Source organism: Drosophila virilis, chromosome 4, assembly GCF_030788295.1.
Source record: "Drosophila virilis strain 15010-1051.87 chromosome 4, Dvir_AGI_RSII-ME, whole genome shotgun sequence".
Taxonomy (NCBI): domain Eukaryota; kingdom Metazoa; phylum Arthropoda; class Insecta; order Diptera; family Drosophilidae; genus Drosophila; species Drosophila virilis.
In genome coordinates this window covers 19117500-19142991 of record NC_091546.1, presented here as the reverse complement: position 1 = coordinate 19142991, position 25492 = coordinate 19117500, and the positions used below count along the sequence as shown (strand labels likewise).

Genomic DNA, 25492 nt, shown 5'->3' with positions numbered 1-25492 from the left:
GTCCATCGATTGTTTGATGAGGGAAAGCTGCACAATAAATAAAAACAGTCAGTTATATATGTAACCATAAATGTTTACATAATCTACTCTTTTGACATTTTTGTTTTCTGTGTGTGCAGCTTTTTTGAGCCCTGTCAAATTTGACAAAGTCCTGTCCGTGAATGAAGTGCATGTTGGTGTCCTTTTTGTGTGTGTGTGTGTGTTTTTTCTTTTTTTTTTTTTTGTTCTTTTTGACACACTCTCGTATTTTCACTTGCCAGCGGCTACAGCTTTTACAAAGCTCTTGTATATCATCAAACTGTCGAAAGTCATAAATAATGCCTGGACAGCAGAGAGTTTTGGACTCCCTGATGCGTAATTTTCTCGTTCAAGCTCACACATGAAGCAATTTTAAAAGCCGTACACAAAAAAAATGCAGGTATATATGCTGTTCTCTTATAAAGGAATTGTTGAAACTTCGACTAAAGAAGGAAACAGTAAAATCATTAGAAGAAAAGAAGTAGTAAAACATTTGTCAGAAATAAAAAGAAAACTTAGGGATTGTGAACAAAAGTGAGAATGCTCAACTGAGAAAATATAAATTAGAAAATGCCAAAGATATGTGAAATATTTGCTGGATCCCTTTTGAAAGTAATGCGATGCTTAGATCTATTTTACATAAATGAGTTATGAATAATAAGATAAATAAATCAAGACAATCAGAGAACTTCATGCCTGATTTATATAAATCAAGTCTTAAAGTTTGGTCTTAGCTACAAAGTTACATTCAATTTTACAATTATATTTATACAAACATTTTTTTAATTTTTTTTGGCTTTATTCAATCTCTATTTAAATTACAATTTGGTCATATTTTATGGCCAAGAAACTGACCAAAACTGGCGAAACATCTCACATAACTCAGCTGCCATACAAGCTAATCAAATTGGCTTCCGCTCAGAACTTTCTGAAGTTCTTCAGCGGAACAGAAGGCTGTCACAGCTGCCAGAGAATGCCAGGAAGGCGTCAGAACTATTTAGGCCATGCTGTCACGTAGCGTGCACATTTTTCCATATTATCCAGTAGGCTAGAGCATTGTGCTAGACAAGATTTGTGCATGTCTCTCACGTAACAGACGCATACATAACATTACTTAATTTTCATTTTTTGTTTCGGCCAAAGGCCAACAAATTAATGAGGTTGCATATTTTGGCGAATTCCTGGCATGCCCAGAGAATGTCGAAGAGAGAGAGAGATGGAGCGAGAGCGAGTCGAAGAAAGGCACAAAAAGTCAACAAATTGGCTGACAGGTCAGCAGCTGCAAGTGCCTTTAACATTTAAATGTTTGCGCAATTTCCACAGATAAAAGTATGTTTATATATGTTATGTAGCCAGATGACAGGTCCCCGCCAAAAAGTCATCATCACTCAATGCGTGTCCTTCCGCCCTTTGCGGCGTGTCCCGCTCGTCTCGCCCAACTCGTCTGTCCCGCCTGACTGCTCCGAGATAACGAGTAATGTGTGAATAGCTGTGGGCTTCATTATTTCAGTTGCGTCTGCCTTTTTTTTTGTAGGCGTAATCCCTATCGTCTTTTGGCCTTTGACTTCTACCTCCCCCTCTCTGACTCTTATGAATTCCAGTAATTGCATGTAAAACAGTGTCAAGCATGTTTATTGTATTGTTTTTGATGCCCTTTGTCCTTTACATATGATACTAGAGAACTTTACCTGGCATCGCCTGATCGAAAAAGGCGTCAATTTAAGGCAGACACAAAACTTATAAAATATATATAAAAAAAAGGAAAATTGCTGTCGAATTTAAACCGTCCACCTCTTGCTCGTTAGCTCGACGCTCAATTTTAAATCCCCTGCTAAAATCAACTTCTCGATGTTGCCTTGAGTGCACTTTTCTTACAGAGAATAAAACTTAAACTTCATTCTTAACCCTAACTTAAGCCCTCTTCCGCCCGCCAACCTAGTCGCAGTGACCCAAACACAAGCGCAATATGCACAAATGTCAGTGTCATTGTCGAGATGCTTGATGCCATAGTGCAAGACCAAATAAATGGTGGGGGCAGTATTCACGAGTGGAAATGAATGAATGAATTATTTAACAGCGTGAATGTCCCCCTCAGTGAGTGAGCGACAAGTCTGTCGTGAACCTGACATGAACAGCATAAGCAAGTAGCAGCAGCAACCCGGAGGTGCCTCCAGCCACTCCATACACACACGTCGAGCAATCAGTATTAACGGTCTTGATACCCTGTAAATTAGATGCGTTTCGCCTGGAACTAACGGTTGAGTTAAAGATTAAATGCTGTTGCAGCATAATTGTGGGACAAAATTATATTATATATATATATATATATATATATATATTATATATATATTATATATTATATCTTGTATTGATACAATGATAGATACCCTGTAAAATCACAACTATCTAATTTTGTGTGAAAAATGTACTTGCTGCATTTTATGTTTACGTTTAAACAAAAACAATGGTCATTTACTGCCATATACACAGTGTACTTTTTGTTACTGCAATTGAGAAGTTAGAACGCGTTCACAATCGAATATCAATACTTGCTCCTTTAACAACCCATTGTGCTGTTTCTACAATTGACAGGGTATAACTTGTGCAAATTTAGTTTTCGCGCGCACAAAAGCCAAAGCATAAAGAAAACCAGCGAACACAGAAAAAAAAAATGCAAATAGAAACTCAACATAGTCCAGGGAATGCGGAAAATGTATAGAAAAAGCAGCTGTAGGAGCAGAAGTCAAAGCAGAAGTTGAAGAAAATTGCATTAGGCGCCCGCAGACAACGAAATAGAAGCACGTACCAGCTGAAATGGTACAGGGATTGGAAGATGAGGATGATTCTGATGAACAAGAGGCAGGGGAAGAGTAAGAACCGAAACTGACATTGGCATATGGTATGCATATCTATCAAAACTGTCCGGCACGTTGTCTGGCTTTATGTTCTAGCTAAAGTGAGAAATGGATGTGATACAGCGAATTACGACTTTTACAACACTAAAGACATTAAAGCTTGTGTTTTCCAATTCTAGTGATGTAAAAAACATGGCAAAAGAATTGTGAGTACTAAAATCTACAAAAAGAAACAAATTCTTTAACACTGCAAAAATTGTATATAAATTTCACTCTGTCTAAGAGCAAGACTTTTCCAACATTGGTGCGAACTGTGAAGCTTAAGAAACACGACTTTTCCAACACTCAAGAAATTCCATTTTTGTTGCAAGTCAAGATCCAATAAATAATTCTTTTCAGCCTAAAAAGCTACTTTAAAATACATTTATTTATTTATGCTTTTGTTTTTCAAGTCAAGAGCAAATAAAAAAAATGCTTGTCAGCGTGCGCCTAAAAAGCTGCTTTAAAATGAATTCATATATTTATGCATAAAGCAGGCGGCACTAAGGAACAAAGTCTGAGGGCTGAGCAAGCTACTTTAACAGCGACTGTCAACAGCTGTGACTAGAACGACAGGCATTGTTGTTTTACTCGTTGTTGTTCTTGCTGTGGTCCCTTTTACCTCAAGCAAACAAAACGAAACGCGCCGCCACCCATCTCAACCCGCACCCTACACCGCGCGCCTCCTTGACAACAAACTCTTTGGTTGCATGTTTATTTTTGTGCCGCTCGACGCTGCCCAGCGAACAACAATCAACTGTCAGCTACGCCCAAGTATTCTGACAATAACATTGAATTTTTATGGCAACACGTTTAGTGTGTTTGAAGCATAAACGACAAATGTTGTTGTGGGCGTGAAGAGCGCGCGCTGCCCTCAAATGTTTTATGCAAATATTTGGCAAACGGCATAAAGTTTTATGACAGTGCAGCGATCAATGAGGGAATGGAGCGGGTTGATTGGCAAGAGTGAAGCATATGGCCAAAAGTTGTGCGTCATTTTGCGGTAATTATACGTACACGAAGCCCAAGCTAAAGTCAAGTAGTAGGACTGGAAAATACCCTGTACCAAATTTCGCAGACAATCAGACAGTCAGGCTCGACGCAAGGTGCGCTATTCAAGTAACTTTTCATGGCATTAATATAGTATTTAAATGTGTGCATATACCAAAAATCTGGACTAAAATTTTAATATTGTGTAACGCATATGAGTAAGCTTTCCGAACTCGTATTGTATATATGCCAGATCAGTATCAACATCCGAGATAATATTGGCAAGATTGTCCGTCTAATTTTATTTTAGCGAACTAGCTGCTCAGTTTTAAAGCTATTCTCGTGATACTATGGATTAAAATGTCTAAGTCTAAGGGAATTCAATAATCTTTAATCTTTTCCGAATCAGGCTAAACATGAGAGAAGCGAACTCTGTTGCCAAGTCGCCTCTCCAATGTCCGCCTTTAATTTCTGCCTCCTGTCTGCGAGCGCATCGTCATTATTTTGATACCTAATGACAGCTGTATATTGGAGTGCAAACTTTGGCGTGGCATTTGAGACGGCTGCCAGCGTCTTAAGCGTTAATTAGAAATTAACATTCATTTTTATGAGGCCCAGTGGGGGATTGGAGTTCGGGCCAACTGCGGGAAAAACTTCTCATCCAATAACTGTGCTGACCACAGCAACGCGTCGAAGCCTGTCCAAACTTTGGCAAGTGTCATCTGAGAAGCGAGGGGCTAGGGAGGGAGAGCGAGGAACTCAAAACTGTGGGTGCCTATTAAGATGCCAAATGGAGCAGTGAGCGGAGAGGGTGAGCGGGTAGCGGGGCGCTTTTATGTTGTCTGATAAACGAAATTACGTTGATTATAGCATACTTCGAGGCGGCCAAGTGAAATATTGCCTGTGACCTTTAAAGCAAGACGGGTTCTCTCGCTTTTTATGCTAGATTAAGCATAATTTTATAATTAGTACGCAGCTGGGCGTGGAGAAGTGAGAAGGTGCCCAGCAAAAAGGGGCACAAAGTACACAAAGCGAAAGGCAGTAAATGAAAATGCGGCAAGTAAATGAAATGTTAACCAAAAAAAAAAAAAAACAAGAAACTTAATTAATGCAGCTGTTTATTAGTTTTTAAAACTGCAAAGAAGACTTTGCAGAATTTATGCTAATAGGCTTTTTAAGCAGCTTTTAATAGTTTAAGCCAGGCATTTAGGCAAAGTTTGCGTAGCATATTTGGCAATTTATATAATTTACAAAATGCTGTCAATGTATAATGAAAAGGGTGAAAAGTACGCAGATATTTATATAACAGATAAGTCAGACATTAAGTCTGTTTGTTATGCTTGTTGATTGCATAATACAAGTTAATTGGATTTGCATAAAGCTGGATTTTTTTTACACTTGGCTAAAGCTATGCACTTTGTCGTTATTTTGCTTGTTATATTTATTTTATTTGCTGCTTTGTGTTGTGTAAGATTGACAGCACTAAAATAATAAATAACAATTCCATAATTTATATAAATATTTCTACAGCGAACAATAACAGAAAGTTAATGCCATGTCGAATTGTTACCGAAGGTTTTGTTTTAATGTTGAAAGAACGCCTCCATTTTTTGGCTAACTTGTTGCAATCTATTTTCTACAACTCTATTTTCTAATGCTAACCAACACTGGCGACAACACTTAAAGTAGTATCGAGAAGATCGGCGCCAATGAAGAAAAATAATAAAATACGCTCAAAGCAGCCGCGACTTAACAAGAAAGTTAAATTTATAAGTAAGTACGGAAAATATTTCGGAAATAACGTACACAAAATATATTTTAAGAATTCGAACTTTAAATATATAAAAATAAATATTAATATTTAAAAAACTTGAATATTTTGTTGTCTTAGATAATTTTTATTGAATATTTATAATATTGTTTAATCAATTAATATCAATATTAATATTTAAATCATTTTAAAAAATAATGTTTTATTATATTTATTTAAAGTTTACAAAACAGAAAAGTTAAAAATAAATTCGACCTTCAACATTTGCCGCCAGCTCATTTCAAATTAGTTGTAAGTTAGGTCGTCTAGCTAGACTAAATATGGCTGATGCCAATTTTGTGACCCAGTCGATTGCTGTCCTGCATTTCATCCCCTAATTGCATAACGAGACAAGTTTTTGCTTGAATAGATCAAACGGAGACCTGGCAACTGTTTGATGGGCAGTACGTGCGGTTGTGCCCTGATAGGCAGCTATAAACGCAGCATCGAGGTCTAATAAACTTAACAAAAACTACTAACGGCAATTTAGAAGAAAAAAAAAAAACATCCCAAGCAGCAAAAAAATCCACAGACAAGCAGCTGGGAAAAAAACCAAAGAACAGAACACAGTCCACATGGTCGGCAATTCCCCTCGCGGCTACAAAACTTTTTACAACAACAATAAAAAGAACTAAGCCGGTCAGGTAGACGCCGCTGGCCAAGCTGACTCATGGCTCAAACCCCGCCCCTCCCTACTGAACTGAACCCAACTCCCCTCCCACCCCCCAAGTAAATCATCCACCCGAGGCGCTCCCTGGCTTTTTGTTGCCTTTTGTGAGGTAATAAAATGTCAAAATCGTCTGGTCGGCGCCATGCTAAATGAAGTAGCTTTAGCCGGACAATACCCGGTGCTGCCCCTGACAAACTTACTAACTTGAATATAATTTGTTATGGTTTGCTGCAACATTTTAAATACTTTGCGTAGATTTTCGTGTTCGTGTTAGTAAGCTGATATACGTATCTGCGGGAATGGAACATACAGGTAGCTAATTGTTGGGCCATGGTGATAGTGCCTTATTCTTTTGTAAATACCCTATAAACGAATGATTAGGGTATTTCGTTTAGTATGCCAAATAGTCCAAAGCTTAGCTAAGAAAAATTAAGATAACATTATTTTTTTAATTAAATGTTAATTTTAGGAATTTAGAATTTTATATTTCATTATGCGATCGCAAGAAATAACTATTAAATAATAAGCTGCTAGAGGAAATGGTAGAAGGTCAGAGGTAACTAGAAACATAAAGCATATGCAGCTAACTGGGCTCTGTACAGGGTATTCGCAAGTCGCGCTTTGGAATCTTTGTTTGTGCACCTACTGCGGTCAGATGTAATTAAGACTGCAGATAAAATGTATGTGTTTATGTGGTTTTTGTGGGCAGTCTGAATTGTGTGTGTGTTGATAAATATATATATCAAATTTACTGGCTAGACGATGAACTGAATGGAAAACCGATAAATACAGTGAAAATGGGTGTTATATGATGCAATGAAAGGCCAAGACAATATTTAATTAAATTGCACAGCCCACTCGTTATTTACTTCGTTTTCATTTTCAATTAATCTTTCGTTCAATCTTCATGTTCGACCTATTCAAATTTCATTTGAGATTCGCCGCCTTACAGCCAAAAAGTTGAAACTATTTTTGTTTTAGTTTGAGATTTTCGCATTCATTTTCATTAGGGCCATCTGCCAATTTTCGCGCATTGTGTCAGCTTTTCTTCATTTATCTTTTATGCCACTTTTATTACATTTTTTTCTCACATTGAGTTCATTAATTTTCCATATGCAACCCCCCTCCCCCAAGAAGAAAATCGTCCAATCGCTCGAATTTCTGCTGTGCCAAGCACTTTGGTTCAAGTGAAAGAGAGAAAAACCAAAATGCGCAAAAGTCATTAAAGTGCGAAAAGCTTTGAGAAACTAAAGCGCATAGTTTGCTATTTAGTTTGAGAACGGTCGAGAGAGGAGGGTTTCTGGTCAAGAGCTTGTGAAAAGGGAAAACTGATTTATCTTAACTAGTTTTCTTGGTCTACTCTGGGGCATAAGCTGAAAGCTGAAAGTTGCACAAAATTTCGCAAAGCAGTTGAATATTCATTTGGGGTAAATTTTTAACAACAAATTGAAAATGCAGTTGCAATATTTTATTCAAATTTGGGTGTTTTATTAGAGCATTAAACGGGCTAAAAGAAAAAAATGTGCATAATAAATACTTGGCTTTGCTTTGGTTGAGAATAAGCTCTACAAATATATGTTTGGACTTGACAAGTCAGTAGACAATATTCCTCTAATTAGACTTTTAAAGTAAGCGAAATTAAAAAAAGAAGAAGAATTTAATTATTGACCGTAGAGCAAAAGAAAGAAATCCAATTTGCGTATATAAAATGTTTACAACAATCCAATATGAGAATAAAAGCCACACGCTTTTCACATAATCCCAAAAATATGCCATCAAAAGCCAGACCGAACGGCAAATATCTCAATTTGCGCATAAAGCTTTGTTGTTGACCGCAGAAAATTCATTGGAAATTATGATTGCATTAAATATTAAATAATAAAGCCAACTGCTAATTAACACAGCGACTAAGCCCGGTAAAATACCCTTCTCGCCCCTTTGCTGCTCCAGGACAAATTGCATGGCAATTAATTTGAGTAGATTTAAATTAATATGGAAACGTTTATGGGCAGAAATTGTAATTAAATATTTACAATAAAATGTGAACTAATTAAATGTTAATTATGTTAGCAATGCCATAATAATTAGGCACAAAAATTAGCAGCCAAATTAATTGAAAAGCGAAACATAAAGAGGGGCACCTGGCGAATGCAAATGCATTAAAATGGCAAACAGATCAATAAACAACACTCAAACTGCAATTAAAAATTAATAACGACTGCGAAATATTTACGGATGTATTTATTTCGTATTTATAAAATACATATATATCTACATTTTTATATGTTTATGTGTATATAAGGGAAACAAGAATGCGGCACAATTCAATTATGCGTTTGCGCATTTTTAATTAACAGTGTTTATTTGCTTTAATTAAAATCCTTTGCTGCTTTCGCTCTTTTTAACTTGCCTACGGTAAAGGGCAGGCTCTCTATCTATCAGGCACAACACAGCCTGCGTTGTTGTTTGTACCCTGTAAAAAAAAGGCCTTAAACATGTTTAAAAGCTTTTAAACATTAATTTCTTTAAGTGAAGAGAATTTGCTTTTATTATTTCCGCAAAACTTTTTGTATTATTGAGAATTTTAAGGATATACTCCTGAAAGAATATTATACTATTATATAAAAACTTTAGGCATTTCATAAAAAGCTGTAATTCTAAATAGACAAGTAATTTTTTAATTACGAATAAGTTTATTAATGCATATAAATATTAGGGTATACATTTGCCAACATATACGGGGTATTTGTGAGTCTGGCAGTCGTTTCATTCTCACTTATTTATACAGTTCCGAAGAGCTGTTGACAACTCTGCAAACCAACCGAAACAAAACGAGGAAAAATGCAATTAAAAACGGAAGCAAGTCAATTAAATGGACCAAGTTGGCCGAACTCAAAAGTGTTTGAGCAAACAAATATAAAATGGCCGACACTTCAAAAACTGTCGCCATTAAAAGTTTTTCCACGCCTTTAAACAAAATGGCGCACCATTCAGAACGAGAGCATCAAAACACGAATAAAGAAAAATTCCGCTAGCAAACTAAACGGATATTGTGAATTATTGTTTATGATGACAAATCACCATGGAGTGTTACGCAGAGTGCAAGTGTGGAAAGTGAGTGGATTGCCTTGCAAGCCAGGGCATTAATCTTCGATGCAGCCTGTCGCGCAATACCAAGAGAAATGTGCAAAAAATGTGCCACCAACTATTCATGAGGGTCTACAAATTGTACTGATGGCTAATAAACCAGCCGAGGAATGATTCCTGTGGGCTAAAATGAATTATTGCCCTAGAGAAAAGCTATTTTCTGATAAAGTGAAAATCAATTCGAACGCTAAAACTAAAAAACTTGAAAAGAAAACTTTTGCAATCTATGCTATGCTATTGTATACCATATGAAAATATTAATGGGTATATATTTATAAATTATCATAATTATCATATAATGATAATAGTAATTATTTTTATTATATATCTTATAGTAAGAATCTATATAATGCATGATATGTGTGCCTGTTAAACCTGCATCCAAACTGCAGCTGTGCGTGCTCTGCTTTCAACAGCTTCTAAGCCCCTAGATCTTATTTTGGTAGTTTTTTATTTTATCTATTTCAGAACGCTATCAAATACCTTCAATTTGAGCACGATTTTGCGCTTTTTACTTGGTGCAAACTTTTGATGCCCGACACAGAACTTCAATTATGCATTCAAGCTGAAAGGCAAATGCCTGCGGGATTCGAGCAGCGAACAGAGAGATAGAGAGGGAGTGTTTGAGTGTGAGAATTGTGGCCAGTTTTTGGGTAAAATGTTTGCCGTGTTCACACATTGTACAGCGAACAGGCCAAAAGGTGTTATTGTGCCGTGTTTGCTAGCCTAACATGACCGCATAGTTGCAGGGCTACCCCGTCAGCTTCCCCTGTGCATTGCTCACTAAACTGCTTTTAGCTGTCATCATTTGCATAGCAAATATGTTTTTGGACTGGGGGCCGCTGACCAAACACAGCAAACGGAATACAAATATTTTGCCATTTGTGTACTTATTCCGTTTACTTATTATTATGCGAAAATTTGCGAATATATTGAAAAGCAACAACACAAAATACGATAATAATAATGCGTATTATTTATGCTAATGGCAAAAGCAGCTTCCTAATGATAAATAGATATATATACATATATATGTGCATAGACAAGGTCCACAGGGCTCGTCCATAATTTAGTTGTATATTGTGTTTTTCCTTGTAGCAAATTGTCCTGAAGGCAACATTGATTTCTGGTCAACTGTTTGGGCTCTAACTTGATTTGTTTCTAATTTGATTGAAACTTCGGCGTTAAACGTAATCAAATTGATCCAGTTGAGAGATAGTTTCCCTGATATGTAAACGCCTTCGATAACTTGACTGAATAAATGTTCGATATCTATAAATATTGAAGCTGCGTACCCAAATAAAAAATTGATACTAAAATACCAAATTGAGATTCTGGGCATTAAAACGAAAATTTGCAATATTATCAGGCTTTGTTTTTGTCACTCTTTAAAATGGTAAAGCAAACAATGCAAGTAAATTATTCAGTCGGACCCTGAAATGTTCAGCGATGCGTGTCTCTGATAAACAAGATATATTTATATATTTAAACACATATTTAATTATTTATTCAAACGTATCTATATACAAATAATCGCGAATAATAATAAAATTAAATTACGCGCTTGGTAAATTTAACACCAAAGTTCATTTAACCGATGCAAATGCATCCTCCGTCCGTGAATGTGGGTTTGGGGGCAAAACTGTTGGCACTGATAATAAAATACCGAACCAAAAACCAACTTTAGACGATGGATGGAAAAGCACGTACAAAGCCATTGGAAATGGGTATGAATACCATGGCATTTGGTTTTTCACTTTCCAGCAGCGAGTTTGACCTAAAAAAAATAATTATTATGTGATGCGGCTGGATGGGTTACGGATCCGGTTGGACAATGCGGTCAACTGGTTATCTCTGGACTTGCTGCAGCGTGCTGTGTGTCTCTCTATTCATAGAAAGGCGCTGCTGCGCCCATTTGCATGCAACATTTTATTTATGGCAACGGGCGGATTTAAGTGGGCGCAAGTGGAGCTGACAATTTTATTATTACCATGCATTATATAAAGAGCATATCCTGCTGTCCTGCTGATTGCGCATTCAAGTGAGCTCCAAAAATTTCCACCCTTTTCAAACAGATTTTTTGCGGCAAGGGGCCAGTGGCGGTGGCTTTGTATCTGTGTAAACCACAAAATTGCATTGTGGTCAAACAGTTGTCTAAGCCCTGGGCTAGCGGCAAGCGCATGTTTTGCATACGGGCAGGATTTAAAAGGCTTACAGCCAGCTACAGCAGCTGGCGCAGTACCCTTGGTCCCCCCTGCCCTTAAGGGACAGAGCTTTTGCTCGAGCAAAATATTTTCATTGAACGCATAATTTTCACACTTGGCGCAGTTGGTAAAGTGAAGTGTGTGTCGTCCTTGTCTCTCTCTCTCTCTCTCTCTCTCTCTTCCTCCCTGTCTCTAACTGCTTTCGTTTCTCCTGTCCTCGATCCTTTTCTAAACCCAAACCATGTCCAGTTATTTATGCCTACCTTTGCTTGTCCCTTGCATTACTTTCATAAAATTGTATAAAATATTTATGCATATTTCTGTGGCTTGTGCTTGACAGGCGATTTTTAAAGAGATTTATGCTTCACTACGCAATCATTTTGAATGCTTCAGAAATTGAGTGCACTTTATAAGCATGTGGGACAAAAGCTGAATTTTCTAAGAAATAAAAATCTCTTTTTAATTTAGCTCTATTATTTGTATTATCTTAATCAGTATATTGGATTTTTATTATATTTAATTTAAATTTTAAAATTATCATGTTTCCTGATATATAAGACCCGTATTCCCTGAGCTAGCTTTATAGCTTTGACAGCATTACAATCCATCATTATTATTATTCCTTATCCCTCCATTAAACTGCTTTGAAATCAGGTTTAATTTCAGTTGGTTAAAAATATAATCACACCTTAAAAATATTGGAATATTCTTAAAGCCTCGATTTGTAAAGCAGGGTCTTGCTACAGCAGCAATAGGTTTTCTCTTAAATCGAACACGTTTTAGCTAATTAATCAAGTATTCGAAATTTTCGGACAGGCAACAAACAGCGAGACACAGAGTTCAATCAGGTTTCTCCAGCTAATTAGCTCTTGTCAGCAGCTCGTTAGGGGACACCAACTTGAATGCAACCACCTTAACCTTAACTCAAAGGGCTGCCACAAATGTCCACTCACATGAGGCGCCAAATTGACGTGCCGTGTACAAAGAGCGGGGGAACGGGGGGCTGTGTATGTGTGGGTGCATAGTTTTAATTAGCCGCAATTCAACACGCCCAACGCCTCTCTAGCGAGGGTTACAACTGTACCTGCATGTTGACGGCTAATAAACTAAACAGCCTTTGGCCATAAAACAATCTTTGCTGGAAGTGGACACAAAACACGAAGAGCTGACATATCGAGCTATTGGCCACGGAGAAAGGAAGTCTAGCAACAATAGGACGGGAGTTGATGGCAATGGAAACGCACTAATTTGAACGCTCATAAAACTGAACACGCAAAATGGAAACGGCCTGTTGGTGGGTGGTTGGGTGGCGGCTGGTTGGCTGGACGGTTGGGTGGTTGGCTGGTTGGCACTTGCCAAAGGGCAACTAGCCATGCTAGTTGTGCCCAAATTACCAAAACCAACAGCGGCCACAGCAGCAGCAACACGCAAACAATAACAACAAGAAATAGACAAATACAAATCACAAACAGACATACAGATATTGTTATAGATATTTATATACAACCCTATTATTTAGCCCTGCTCGTGGCTTAAACCGAAACTTAATTTGCGAAAGAGAAAATCGATAAATAGAATTTATTTTATTGTAATTACGTATCGCCCAGAATGTCATTTGTAATTTATAAGTCACGCTTTCATTTTTATGAGCCTTTTGCCAAGTGTGCCAACCTTTTGGACATTATTTATAAGCCGGCCAAAAGTTTGTCTCCAGCACCAAAAGTTTTTGCAAATGGCAATAAATAGGAGAATATAGGAAAATGCTAGGGTTATTGATTCCAGAAACATTTGTAGAATATAGGAGAACTTTTTAAAGTTCGTAATAGAATAAACTTGCTGGCCGATTCTTGGCAAAATTTGAAGGCAATTGAAGGCCTGTTAAATATTGCTGTTAACCAAGTTAGTCGCAGTTAGCTTTAGTATAGCTGTCAACAAGAATCTAGCTAAGATCAGCCAACTGTGCTGAGTAAAAGTCATACTGGACTAGACCTTACAACGTAATATAATCTTAATTAAAATGCCTGCAAAATACTTAATACTTGTCACCAGGAAGTGGCCAGTTCTAAATTAAACTAACTTACAAGCTTCTGCCAAGTTTTCGCTCTGCGCTTTTGGTCTGCGTCCGGTTCAGACATAATTTACTCGACTATGTTAAGCCGCTTGGATAGTTAATCAGACTGGCAACAAGCGACTGTCAGAGACACTAGTTCACTTTGCCCCTACCCAACCTAGAAACCTGCTGCTGCATGCAACATATTCTCGTTTGCTGGTTTAAAATTATCTTGCAACGTTGTTGCCGAGGCCTTGAAGGCGTGGGCAAGGGGCGGCATTGGAACGGAGGTTAAGCATGAGTCTGTCTGCGTAGCAGGACGAGCACATGGCCAGCATGGCGTTGGCGAAATGTTGTTGAAATGTCACTGACACTTTTAGCGTTTGTTATGGCAACGTCCCGACGTTGTTGCAAGCTGCAGTTGCAACATTAAAATTTGTTGTTGTGCGATAAACAGGCAACACAGAAATGTTCAACTGCCTGACGCTCTTTCTCTCTCTGTGAACCTTCTCTCCTCCTCCATTGCTGGCTGGCATTAATGCATTCTCATCCGCAGACACATCCGCCTTACAACGGCGTCATCCAAAATGATCTGAACAATGAAATTTTGTTGCCGCTGGTCGTTGCCATTCGCTTGTTGCAACTTGCCAGTCGCCAGTTGTATGGCATTATTATGACAACATGTCCTTGGCTGGAGCCGCTGTTGCCTTCAATGTTTTTCTAGCTAGATAAATGAATATATATGTATATATTTACATAGCTTTAAATATGCCTGAATGTCGCTGAATAAAGTATAATTGTTGTCTTAATGAGTGGCAACATAATGGCATCAGAAATGTGCTTTCCGTGGCTCTCAGGCAAGCAACAATTACGTGCCACGCGAAGCGCGTGGAAAAGGCAGCGAGGTTTACTTCAAATGTTGCTACATTTTTAAATAGACAATTGATTGTTGTGTATAGATTGTAAGGAATAAGAGCTAAATTATCTTTCTAATTGTCTCTTAAAGAATGTTTCAATATTTACAAAAACGCAGTTGACAGCCGATTGGTACTTTTGTCAGCCAGTGTTGTAAATTGTAACTACAACGAATGTTAACTACTAACAATAATTATTTGAATTAGATTTATGATTGATTGACTCTCAAAGTTGTTTAGTTACTTATTTTAATATTTAAAAAGCCTTAATTGACGGCAGATTCTTGCTTTTGGCAGCTTTTTAAAATAGTGTTAATATGAGGACTTTAAACCAATGTTAAAAGGAACTACAAAAATAGAAGATGAATAAGTTGAATTTTTAATTGACTCTCAAAGATCATTTTATTATTTGTATAACAATTTATAAAGACTCCATTGACAACCGACGTTAGCTTGGGCTGCTTAATAACATAATGTTGAAAGAAAACTATCAACTAGTGTTGTGAAGTGTCGCCTTGAAAAGGTTAAAAAGTAGCTGACAAAGCTAAATGTGCTCAAATTGACAATAAGGATTTGCTAGTAGTTGTCAATTATATATACCAAATTATTTGGATACACGATAAAACTAGACCTGACCAAGACTCAAATGGAGCACTTATCAAAGTTATCCTAGGTATTCGTATTTTATTTAAAAACCAAGCACAGACTAGAGATGATATTTTTATACATTTGTGTTAACAAAAGTTGAGCAAAATGATATAAAAAAGTAAACATTTGTTTTTGGGTTTTTTTTTTCTGGCAGATTTTTGTAGCCCATTTTATGGAAAATTCTCAGCAATTAGATTGGCGTGAGTGTGTACGATTCTCTTCCAGCCCGCAGAGGCCTTAACATTGCTGGCATGTGCCTTAATAAATTCAATTGTTTGTGTCTTTAATTGCGTTGCACTGTGCATATCGGCAAGGACAAGAGTTTGTGCCGCATTATTAACGCATAGTTTGCTATATAGAGAACTTTCGCACATCGCTTTTAGCTTCTCGAGTGCGTATTTGTCGGCAGCGACTAGTAAATCCTTGGCGAATACATCCAAATGGGCTGATTTGCCTGTGTACATGTATTTGAGCATTTCTTTGACAATATCATGATTTAAATCGCCTATAACAACACGATTCTCTTCATTCTCCACGGTTTTATGCTTAAACATGGCCGAAAAAACATCGCTGCGAGCTGCAAAATAAATCGAATATGTCTACTAACATATGCATATATAGTAAAAATGTAATATCCTACCAGATAGTATGCTCTTATGAGCCATTATTTCCCGTCCATTGCTGGCAACAATGGCCACATCGCTGAACTTTTTACTATCGAATAGATTGGCCATATCCTCGGCCAATTGACACTCGGGCACTTTTATCATATTCGTCTGTCCGCAGCTGCTTTTCGTCTCCTTTAGCATTATGATTTTACAGCATATGGATAGCTTGTTATTGGGCAAATAACCCTTGGATTTATCAAATAGTTCACCACACTCCATGAACTTAAAGGCCCGTTCACAGGCCGTTTTCAAAGATATGGCTATGGCCGTCTCCTCGCGATCCAGTATGGAGCAGGTGACAACGGCTTTGGCATTTGGCAGATTTGTGAATACGAACATAACCAAATCATCTTCGTATTTGGTATTGATGCAAAGCCTCCATTTGCGATCCGCACTGAAAAATGTCGGCGATTCCAGTTTCTCACACATATTATAGACCAAATAAAAGTTCTCGATGGTCCAAATATGTGTGAACGTATAAAATTTCGGTAATGTGCAGCTCCAAGTGCTTGTCTCTGCCATATTCATTGCCTACACGAATGCGATTTGGGAGACCCTTCTTTTGCGACTAGGGAGAAACTAGAGAAGTTACAACAGAAGTTTCTGTTTTTTTTTTTTTTATATTTATTATTATCGATTATTAGTGCGATATATTTGCAAGGTGCCATTCTGCATTTTAGCACCGTTTTAAAGAATCGTGTTTCAGTTTCACGTTTCTGAAAAAAAAACATTGTATTTAAGCACTCATTTAGAGAATACTAAATATAAAACTAAATAACAATCAATGAAAGGGTTATATAAATAGAAAAGGCTTTATTAGATAATAATTTATTGTGTTCACAATTTACAAAAAAATAATAAATAAAATGAAAATGATTTTATAAACATACTAAATAAAATACTGAATATCAAGTATTTGGTAGTTCATTTGTGCTTAATATCAGTAACCATAAAATGCTATTAAAAGTTTGAACGTCAAAATAGAACTTTTGTCTTAAAAAAGTTGGCTTCCTGAACAACTTAAGAGCTTTTGTTTGTTACTCAAACAACTTTAATTTGAATGCGTCCAACTATTGACGGCAGTAAAAGTAAAATGCTCGGGAAACCCAAACGATTTTTCCAGCCCGCGAAAACAGAGGGTGGAAAGCTGCTCATTTGAATTTCTTTCAAAATATAAAATGTTGCAATAGGCAAGAAAATGGCAAAGATCAAAATAGGCAAAAAAAAAAGGTAAAGAAAAAAATAATAAACAGCAGCTAATTAGCTATGCAGCTGGCAGTCAAAAAGTTGAAGAACAAGCAAGCCCCAAGAACAAAGCAACAAAACAAACAAACAGCAAAAATAAACAATGGTAACCGCTTGCAGTGCAAAAAGGAAGTGTATTATTATTTGCAACAGTTAACAAAAGCCCCGCATTCAGTATGAAATAGCACTCGAATACAAGAGGCTGCACAGAGGCGTGGAAAGAGGGCGGGGAGGGGAGATAACCAATAACCCTGTGCATACAGTACCCGTATTTGTGGTCCAAGCGATTTCCATCTAAATTTTTGCAGACAACTTGATCAAGTATTAAAATACCCTGTAGAATGCCGCAATCAGTTAAGGATATGCTAGGCAAAGGATAGAAGTTCGTTCATGTCTAATATTTGAATATTTAAAAAAAATAAAGGGTATGCTGCTTTTAGGGAAGATAAGGCTAGTAGAAATGTTTTGTTGGTTCTTCTTTATAGGGTACATGTATATAGAGTTCATATACCCTGCATATATAAAGGGCATGTTGTTTTAAGGAACAAAAAGGTTCTACCAGACATGTATATTTTTGAAAAAAGGTGCTTATATACCCTGGCTAAAATAAAGGGTATGCTGTTTTTAGGTAAATATTAGGCTAGTAGGAATTTTTTTGTGTTAATTTGTTCTTAAGTAGCTTAGCAGTCTATATTTTTGATTGAAAGAGTTTCTATACCCTATAGCCTGGCCAAAATATGAAGCAAATGGTGTTGATACATTATTCTAAATGTTCTTTATGGGAAGTAATATATATTTTGTAAGACTTTAGACCTATTATTAAACATATATATGCTTTTTGAAATAGTAATATTTGATTTATATAGAGTCATATTACCAATTAAAGAGTATATCTCAGTCTTAAGATAAAGGAATTGAGTAACTGCTCACAGGGAATTTTCTTCTTGGGTTGTTTGAAGCTTTTTAGAGGGTCTATCAAACGCAAGTAACTTGTACAGAGTGCTAGAGGTGTGTTGCTTACAGGGTATTCATCAGCTGAACACGCTCAATGCTCTTCTACTTGACTTAACTTTAATTGAAATGCAATGCACAAAAAGTGGGCGTGTCTGCAGCCCAATTCCAGCCTCAAAATAAGTGCTGACTGTGCACATATGGCGCTAAGAACTAAGCCCCAAGTCAAGCAAAGCAAAGCAAATAATAAGAAGCAAGGCGACGCGACGAGGATGTAAAAGAAGTTGAGGCATACTTACGGGCGCTTAATGAAGGAAACGGCATAAGATGGTCTGTTCCTAGCGCTCCTGTCGAGAACTCGAAGTGAGAACTGGAGCAAACACTCGGGGATTAGGTGGTGCTTTTAAGCGACCCATTAAGAATAGAAACCTAATTTTTTGTTGTTGTTGAATGTGACGCCGGCTTGGGATTGATGAAAAGAAAAAGAGCAAGGAAAAACAAAAGCAAATACAGAATACTATTGCTAATTTAACGTAACTGGGAAAGGGACGAGAGTGAAAAAGCTGGGAATAAAAAAAAGTTGTCTGATATTAAGTTTGTGACGGCGGGAGAACAATTTATTTATACTTGATTCGAGCGACGAATGCTAGAACATTAACTAATAGTATTTCATTACAATAAAAGTACTTTCAAAACAGTTAACAATTTCAATCAACCTTCCGAGCGCCTGGGCTATTAACTCTCATTTGTTGTGTGCCCTGACCTAATATCACATGCAATTCTGCATATTTAATAACCATCATTTTATAGACATTACAAGCTGCATATTTGATTTCCATAATGCTTTTCACTCATTAAACATTATTATTTTGTAATCATCATTAGGTTAAACAATTTCCCAACAATTTTCGCCGTGGTGTTCTGTCCTGTTAAGCCGCACATGTTAGTTGGCGTAATTTTTGCCAACAGTTTATTGACTTATGCTAATATCAAGTGGCCTCCCAAATGGCCAGCGTTGCTAAAATAAAACCCAGCAAAGGCAAAAGGCAAACAAAAAAGAAAAATCAATAGTGCAGTAGCCTTTGCAACATACAAAAAAGTTCGATATATATATATCTAGGTATATATATTATATATAGCTAATGACGGCGGCGACGTCGTCAGTTAGCCTAGCCGCATTCCCAAGGTGATAAACTGCAGTCGGTGCAGCAAAACCTGAAACACCCTGTCATTTCTACCTCAACAATTCGCCCCCTTTGAGGCCATTTCAAGCTGGGTCGCCTGACTTTTTCACCCTAACACAAAGCGAAAACCCGAAACACGTCACGTTACTGCGTCATTTGCAGTTGTTGCAATGCGATATACCTGGTCGGCAACTTACCCCAGTACTACAGAAATATATATATATATATATACACATATATATAGGGGCTATATATAGGGGGTTGGGTAGCGCTTCCCTTGCTGTCTGGGCCAAGGCGCCAGGCTTCATTTGGCGACGTCGCGCACAGTTGGATACCAATCAGCGAGTGGTAGGCAGCTAAGGAGTCGATTAGCTGCACGTGCAGACGGCATTTGCTTATGTAATCGCCCAGAAACTAGACGGAACCGAAGCCGAGAAGAGCAACAAAATAAAGAATAATGGTTTTGACAAGTAGCCCAGGAAAATGTAAAACATGTTGTGTCAGTTTTAATCAGGAACAAAAGAAAAATGGCCAATGCCAGGCAGGCATCGGTTAGTTTCTCATTTTCGCATTCCATATACAACGTTCCAAAGGCGTCATATACCTACCACAACTATTGCTGCTGCAAATAAATTTAAGTTCGATTTTAAATTGCATAAATGCTAGTTATCGATAAATGCAAAAATCATTGGCGAAGTTATCGAACTGCCACCACAAAATGCAACCGTGCCTAGCTAGGCATGTAAGCTTATGTTTACATAAAAAACAAAAAATATTTATAAGCAAAGCTCATGTATGACTAATTAAAGCGCCTGCTTCTCCCTGCTGCTTCCTTTAAGAAGAACAACTCATTGAGTTGCCTCGCGGCAAAGAGAGAACTTTTCCAACTATATTCTGTCTGTGCTGCATTCGCAACATCTTGAGCAACTTTGCCCAGCAACAGCCAACAATAAGTGCAAGAATTTTTTTTTGTTAGCTGTCGCGTCTCTTTTTCTTATCTTAGACGCTGCATTCTACGAAGCGTAACATTGGTTAAAAGTTTTTCCTGCCACTAACTAACGGCACTCACTTATGCAAGAAAAAAAAAACACGCATACAAAAAAAGTGTTGGGCAGCGGCAAAGGAAGTTTTAACAAACAGCTGGGCTCCTGATTGTACTCCTGCTTTTATAGAGTTACAGTCGAACTTCTTTATAATGAATTCTTCCACAAATTGAGTTTTCTTAGGAATTACCAAACTTTCTTTCTTGCCAAGTTTTTGCTATAAAAGAGATTTGAAGAAATCGCTTCTTTTATTGTTATTGGTTTTATTTCTGTGAAAGTCTTTACACGTTACACCATTTGCGTTTGTTATAATGCACTTTGACTGTGATTTCGCTAGACGTTTTTGCCATGTTCATCTGTTTGTCCTGCGGTCTGTCTAGCCGTTTGTATCTATGAAGGCTTCGCTCCCAGAATCCATAAGAGCTAAATCCTTGTGCCTGCACAGTACGAATTTGATTACGATAATCAAAAACTTGGTCGGTTTTTAAGCAATCGATAAAAATTGATATCTAAATCCCTTTTTTTAATGATATCCTTTATGTTTTAAAAGCTGGAGTGAGCAAATTTGACATGCAATAGTTCGTTTAGATCAGTAATCTTTCTTTTTATGGCTACCGATCCTCCTGCCTAGCGCGGGCTGCATTTGGTGTTGGTAGACGAAGGTTCAGGGTATCCCTTAGCCGGGCACACCCTACTAGAACACTCTTGCTTGCTTATAAGTTTGATTTGTTGAATTTTCTTCTTTATTTTTCTGTTCTCTTTTCTGCTCTCCGTGGTGGCATGATTTAACTTCATAAGAGAGCGCAGTTACGAGTAGCTACTTTTAAGCACATATTTCGTGACTTTATGGAGTTAGTATTTAATTTTCTCTTGTTTATCCGTCTGTCCTCCATGGTGACATTATTTAAATTAATGTTAGGAGACTGCAGCTACTACGAGCTACTTTTTAAACACAGTTTTTCCAACCTGCAGAGCTAAAATTTTCTCAAAAAAAAAAAAAAAAAATACATGTGCGTGCTTTTTTATGATGTATGACTGCAATATTTTTCTACTTTTTATTGTTAACCTCCTTTTTATCACGATTTATTCACTAATTGTCTTTCTATTTTTTGCTCTCTTTTCAGGTAAGTTCCGCCCATCCATTTGTTGTTTGGTAATTTGTCTGCAAAAGGCGCCAGAAAAACACTCAAAAAGCTGCAGTCGAAGGAACTCTCAATGAATCATCGTTGTGCATGTCTCGACTCGCAAAAGCCGCTCAACGGCATAAAATCCATTAAAACAACAACAACAACAATAGCACAACAGCTGCTGCTGTTTTGTCGCCTTGTCGTATGCAATGCCTTTTTGCAGCTTTTAGTGCTGTTTACCGACAGCTACAAACGCGCCTTTCCTTCGGCCCGCTTCAGCGGCTAACGTGTCGTATGTGTGTTGTGTTAGACTTTCGGCGACATTTGGCCAACGTTGAGGCCAATCAATGCCAAATTGGCTGCTGGGCACGTACATGGCGCGGGCTTAGACGAGGGCGTAACAGTGACTAGTCGGGGCGTGGCATTTGAAAATGAAATGCGCTTTCAATTTGTTTTTCTGTTTGCTGTTAGCTTTGCTACTTCAATTTCATAGCTTAAGTTGGCTTTATATAGCGGAAAAATCAATGTTCTTCTACGCAGCTAGGTACACTGTGCAAAAAGGCCGAAATTTTGATGGCTAGGTCCAAGGTCTGCAAAGCTTAAATACTTGCGAAACTTCTGCTAAAATACATTTAACTGACACAAATTTCACTCATTGAAGGCTCATCTCATATAGACTCGCTCTCTAAAGAGATAAACCCATAGATAAGTCAGTTATTATGTTTAAACCCTCTGCAGAATTAAATAAGTGTAAACGTCGACTATCGATAAAATTGTGTGGCTTGTCAGATTTTATGTATGTGGATTATATTTGTAAAAATGCAGATAAAAAAGTTGAAAATTGAACAGAGCATTGAAGATTTGCTCCAGTTTCTCTTCCTTTTAATATTATTCTTATTAGTAGGTTGCCTTAGTCTTTGTTTGGGGCTTTTCGATACAACTCTTCGATAAATCAGTTCAATAATATGCCAATAATCCCTTTAAGCATGCAGCATCTTAAGCTATTTGATCGTTTAGGTCAGGTTCGGTATTTTCTTCTAAAATATATTTGTGCTTTTATCGATCGACTAAACAATTACAATTACAATTACAATATTTTCTCGAAAGCCTATTTCTTCACATATATAGCTAAATATACTGAGGTAAGTACAATTTACTCAAGAGTTATAGATTTTTTTTTTTGTTTAATGTATACTTGCCATTTGACTCACTTGCTTCATTCGCTTGCGGACTACAGTTTTCACTCAAATGACGGCTGACTCATCAGCTGTTTGGCTCGACCCGCTTAGCTGGGCTGGTCGGCCGGCCAGGCAATTAGGCTGCCAGACGAATGTCGCCGGCGACTTTTCCTAACAACAACAACAAAAACAACAACAACAGCGACGACGAAAACAACTGTCGTTAGCTCTTTTGGTAGCGTTTGCCAAAAAAGCGAAAAACAACACTATGCTACACGACACGAATTAAAATTGCATGCACTCGTCCTGGGCTCTGCCAGTCCATAACTGTGTTTGTGTCCGGGCTATCCTTTTTTTTTTTTTTTTTTTTTTGCCATATTTTCCCCACTTCACATGTGTCGCTCGCTTTGGGCCACATCAGTTGCTCAGACCGTCAGCCATTCACTCAGTTCAGTTGGTTAGCGAATTTCTGCGCGTCAACAGCTGCGGAAATAGCCGAAAGAAAAAATATATACACAGATTTTAAAATAAAAGCAAGTTGTACATTTTTGCTGAAAATTCAAAGCGAGTTTTTGTGTGTGTGTGTGTGCGATTTGCATTGATTTGCGCCGCGCCCCTCTCTTCCGCAAAATGGTGGCCATCAATTTGAATTGTAAGTAAAGGAGATAAACTTATTTTGCAGAGCTCTTGACAGCTATTAAATTGTGCCGTGTTCCGATTTAACGCCCTGTTGGCTGCCTTTGTATAAGAGCCTTCAGGGTTTATGCTCTGTCATTTTTTTCCGTTTCAAAAGCAGGCTTGTTTGCCTAATGGGCGAGGGGGTGATGGGGGCTTGTAGGTGTTGATGGCAACTCTGGCCAGAAAATGGTTTTTAATTTAATTTGGCGACGACAAAATGTCGCGCAAATTATTTGTTAATTGACGTGCACATGGCACAGCCCTTGTGCCACGCCCAGTGCGCCCTTCAGTTGTCGAAAGTTACATGTGCCTAATAGAAACCCCCTCACGAATATCCCGACTCCCCCTCCTCCTCGGCAACCATCTACAGTGACACAAAATAATTGAATTAAATGCAAATTAAAATGCTTTTATGAATATTAAGCAGACACTTATGAATATTACCAGGGCCAAAAGTTTTACAGCCAAAATTATATATATATATATATATATATATACATATGTGAGTATTTCCTCCGACTTTTATTTTCCGCTGCTGCTTTTTCTGCTATAGCTTTGCTAAGGAATAATTATGGCAAAATGCTTTTGCACTTGTATGCAAAAGTTTTTGCTGACAATGGAGCAATTTTATTTATTTCTTTGTATGGCAACTGGCGAAAAGCACATTTTTTCGAGCACTTCAAGTTATGCTTAAGCATATTAGCTCTAGATTTTAATTTGTTTATAGCTGCACTATTAATTACATAAAATTTTAAGTAATGGGGTTTGGCGCAGTTCTTATGGGAAGCTTGCATTAGCTAAAGTTTTTCTGAACTATGCGATCTGCTCGAGGGGTTGAAATTTATGAAACTACTTAACTAATTGGCTCAGCTTGGGCGCTTACGCAAAAATACGCATATAATGGATCGATTGTCCTCATAAGGTCGAAAAAAGCAAGAGATTAAAAAGCTCTAGACTGTAACTAGAGCTAAAATATGCTGAATGTGCGTTCGTTGAGAATTAAGCGTAGGCTCAGTATTTGTTCTAGGTGCGTGTTTGCTCAAGAAAATACCCTGTAATTAGCTCAAAGTTTGTTCCGTTGGGAATTTATGTGGTTGCGGCAATCGTTGTACAGAGATAATATATGTCTATTAGAGAATAGACCAGAAGTTTTTACGTATTTCATGCCTGCTTAGTGGAAATGGGCATCAAAGATTTGCTGGGTGATGTCTCAAATTCATAGTTCCTTTATACCCTGTAGACTTATTAGTTTGGCTACAGGGCATGACGAACCTTTAGCCGCCAATAAAGCCATTTAATCCTTTTTGGCTCGCAGCTCAATTTGGTTTTTTTTTTCTTTTCATTTTGCACTCATGTAATTGAGTATTTCTGAGCATGGCTTAATTTGTGTATTTGTTTTGGCCCTTTGGATTTTCGCAGTGCCAAAAGGCGACTTGTAATTGACCCCGCTGCACCCCCTGATCCACATGTGGCTCAGACAAACCCTGTTGACCCCCTTTTTGGGAATCTGACAAATTGCTTCTGCTGTCATAAGCAGATTTTTGGGCATTCCGAACAGACTGTGTTTGTGTGTGTAATAAATGTAAATCATGCCATTAAAACTTTATCAAATGACAAATTCAAATTATTTAGAAATTTATAGCAGCATTTCTAAGCTGCATTTAACACAAATTTTTGTGGTTTTTGTTGTTGTTGCTTGGATCTGTTCTGCTGCTGCTGCTTCTACTCTTTCTACTCATCTAGAGCAATTTTTAATTAAAAGCGTGAAATGTCAACGGCTCTTTTTCAACACTCGGCTGTATATATTACACATGTAATTGTATATACACCAAATGCAAGTTGGCAAAACTCTTGACAAAATTTATATGAAAAAAAAAAGGCGAAATTATTTTAATTGAGGTCAACCTGGCGCGTGTGTGTTTTTATGTAGCCGCATTTTACGCTGCTTTAAATTTCTATAATAAGGCTTATTATGTTAACGAGAGTTTTTAGCATTACTTTTGCACCATATCTATGTGTGTGTGCGCGCGTGTGTGTGTGTGTGTATGTTGGCGGTGGGCGTGGCAGGATAAT

At 37.5% G+C, this 25492-nt stretch overlaps 2 protein-coding genes across 6 annotated transcripts in view; one reads left to right on the top strand and one right to left on the bottom strand.

Moving 5' to 3' along the window:
• stai (stathmin) overlaps positions 1 to 25492 on the top strand; it is a 69494-nt gene that overhangs the window by 33171 nt on the left and 10831 nt on the right. For 2 of the 5 annotated variants that reach the window (XM_032437587.2, XM_032437584.2), the window contains exon 2: positions 5592 to 5675. The exons of 1 other annotated variant lie outside the window; for it this stretch is intronic. In XM_032437587.2, the coding sequence (XP_032293478.1) occupies positions 5592 to 5675 (84 nt within the window). Of the gene's footprint in view, positions 1 to 5588; positions 5676 to 23356; positions 23394 to 25492 lie in introns of those variants that run through there. 2 more of the 5 variants (XM_032437582.2, XM_032437586.2) reach the window with 2 other exon arrangements.
• LOC6628280 (protein roadkill) lies at positions 15348 to 16605 on the bottom strand. Its single transcript, XM_002051437.4, has 2 exons — positions 15986 to 16605; positions 15348 to 15922 (listed from the first exon to the last, which is right to left on the bottom strand). The coding sequence occupies exons 1-2, from the start codon at positions 16539 to 16541 to the stop codon at positions 15516 to 15518; spliced, it is 963 nt and encodes a 320-aa protein (XP_002051473.2). The 5' UTR covers positions 16542 to 16605; the 3' UTR covers positions 15348 to 15515.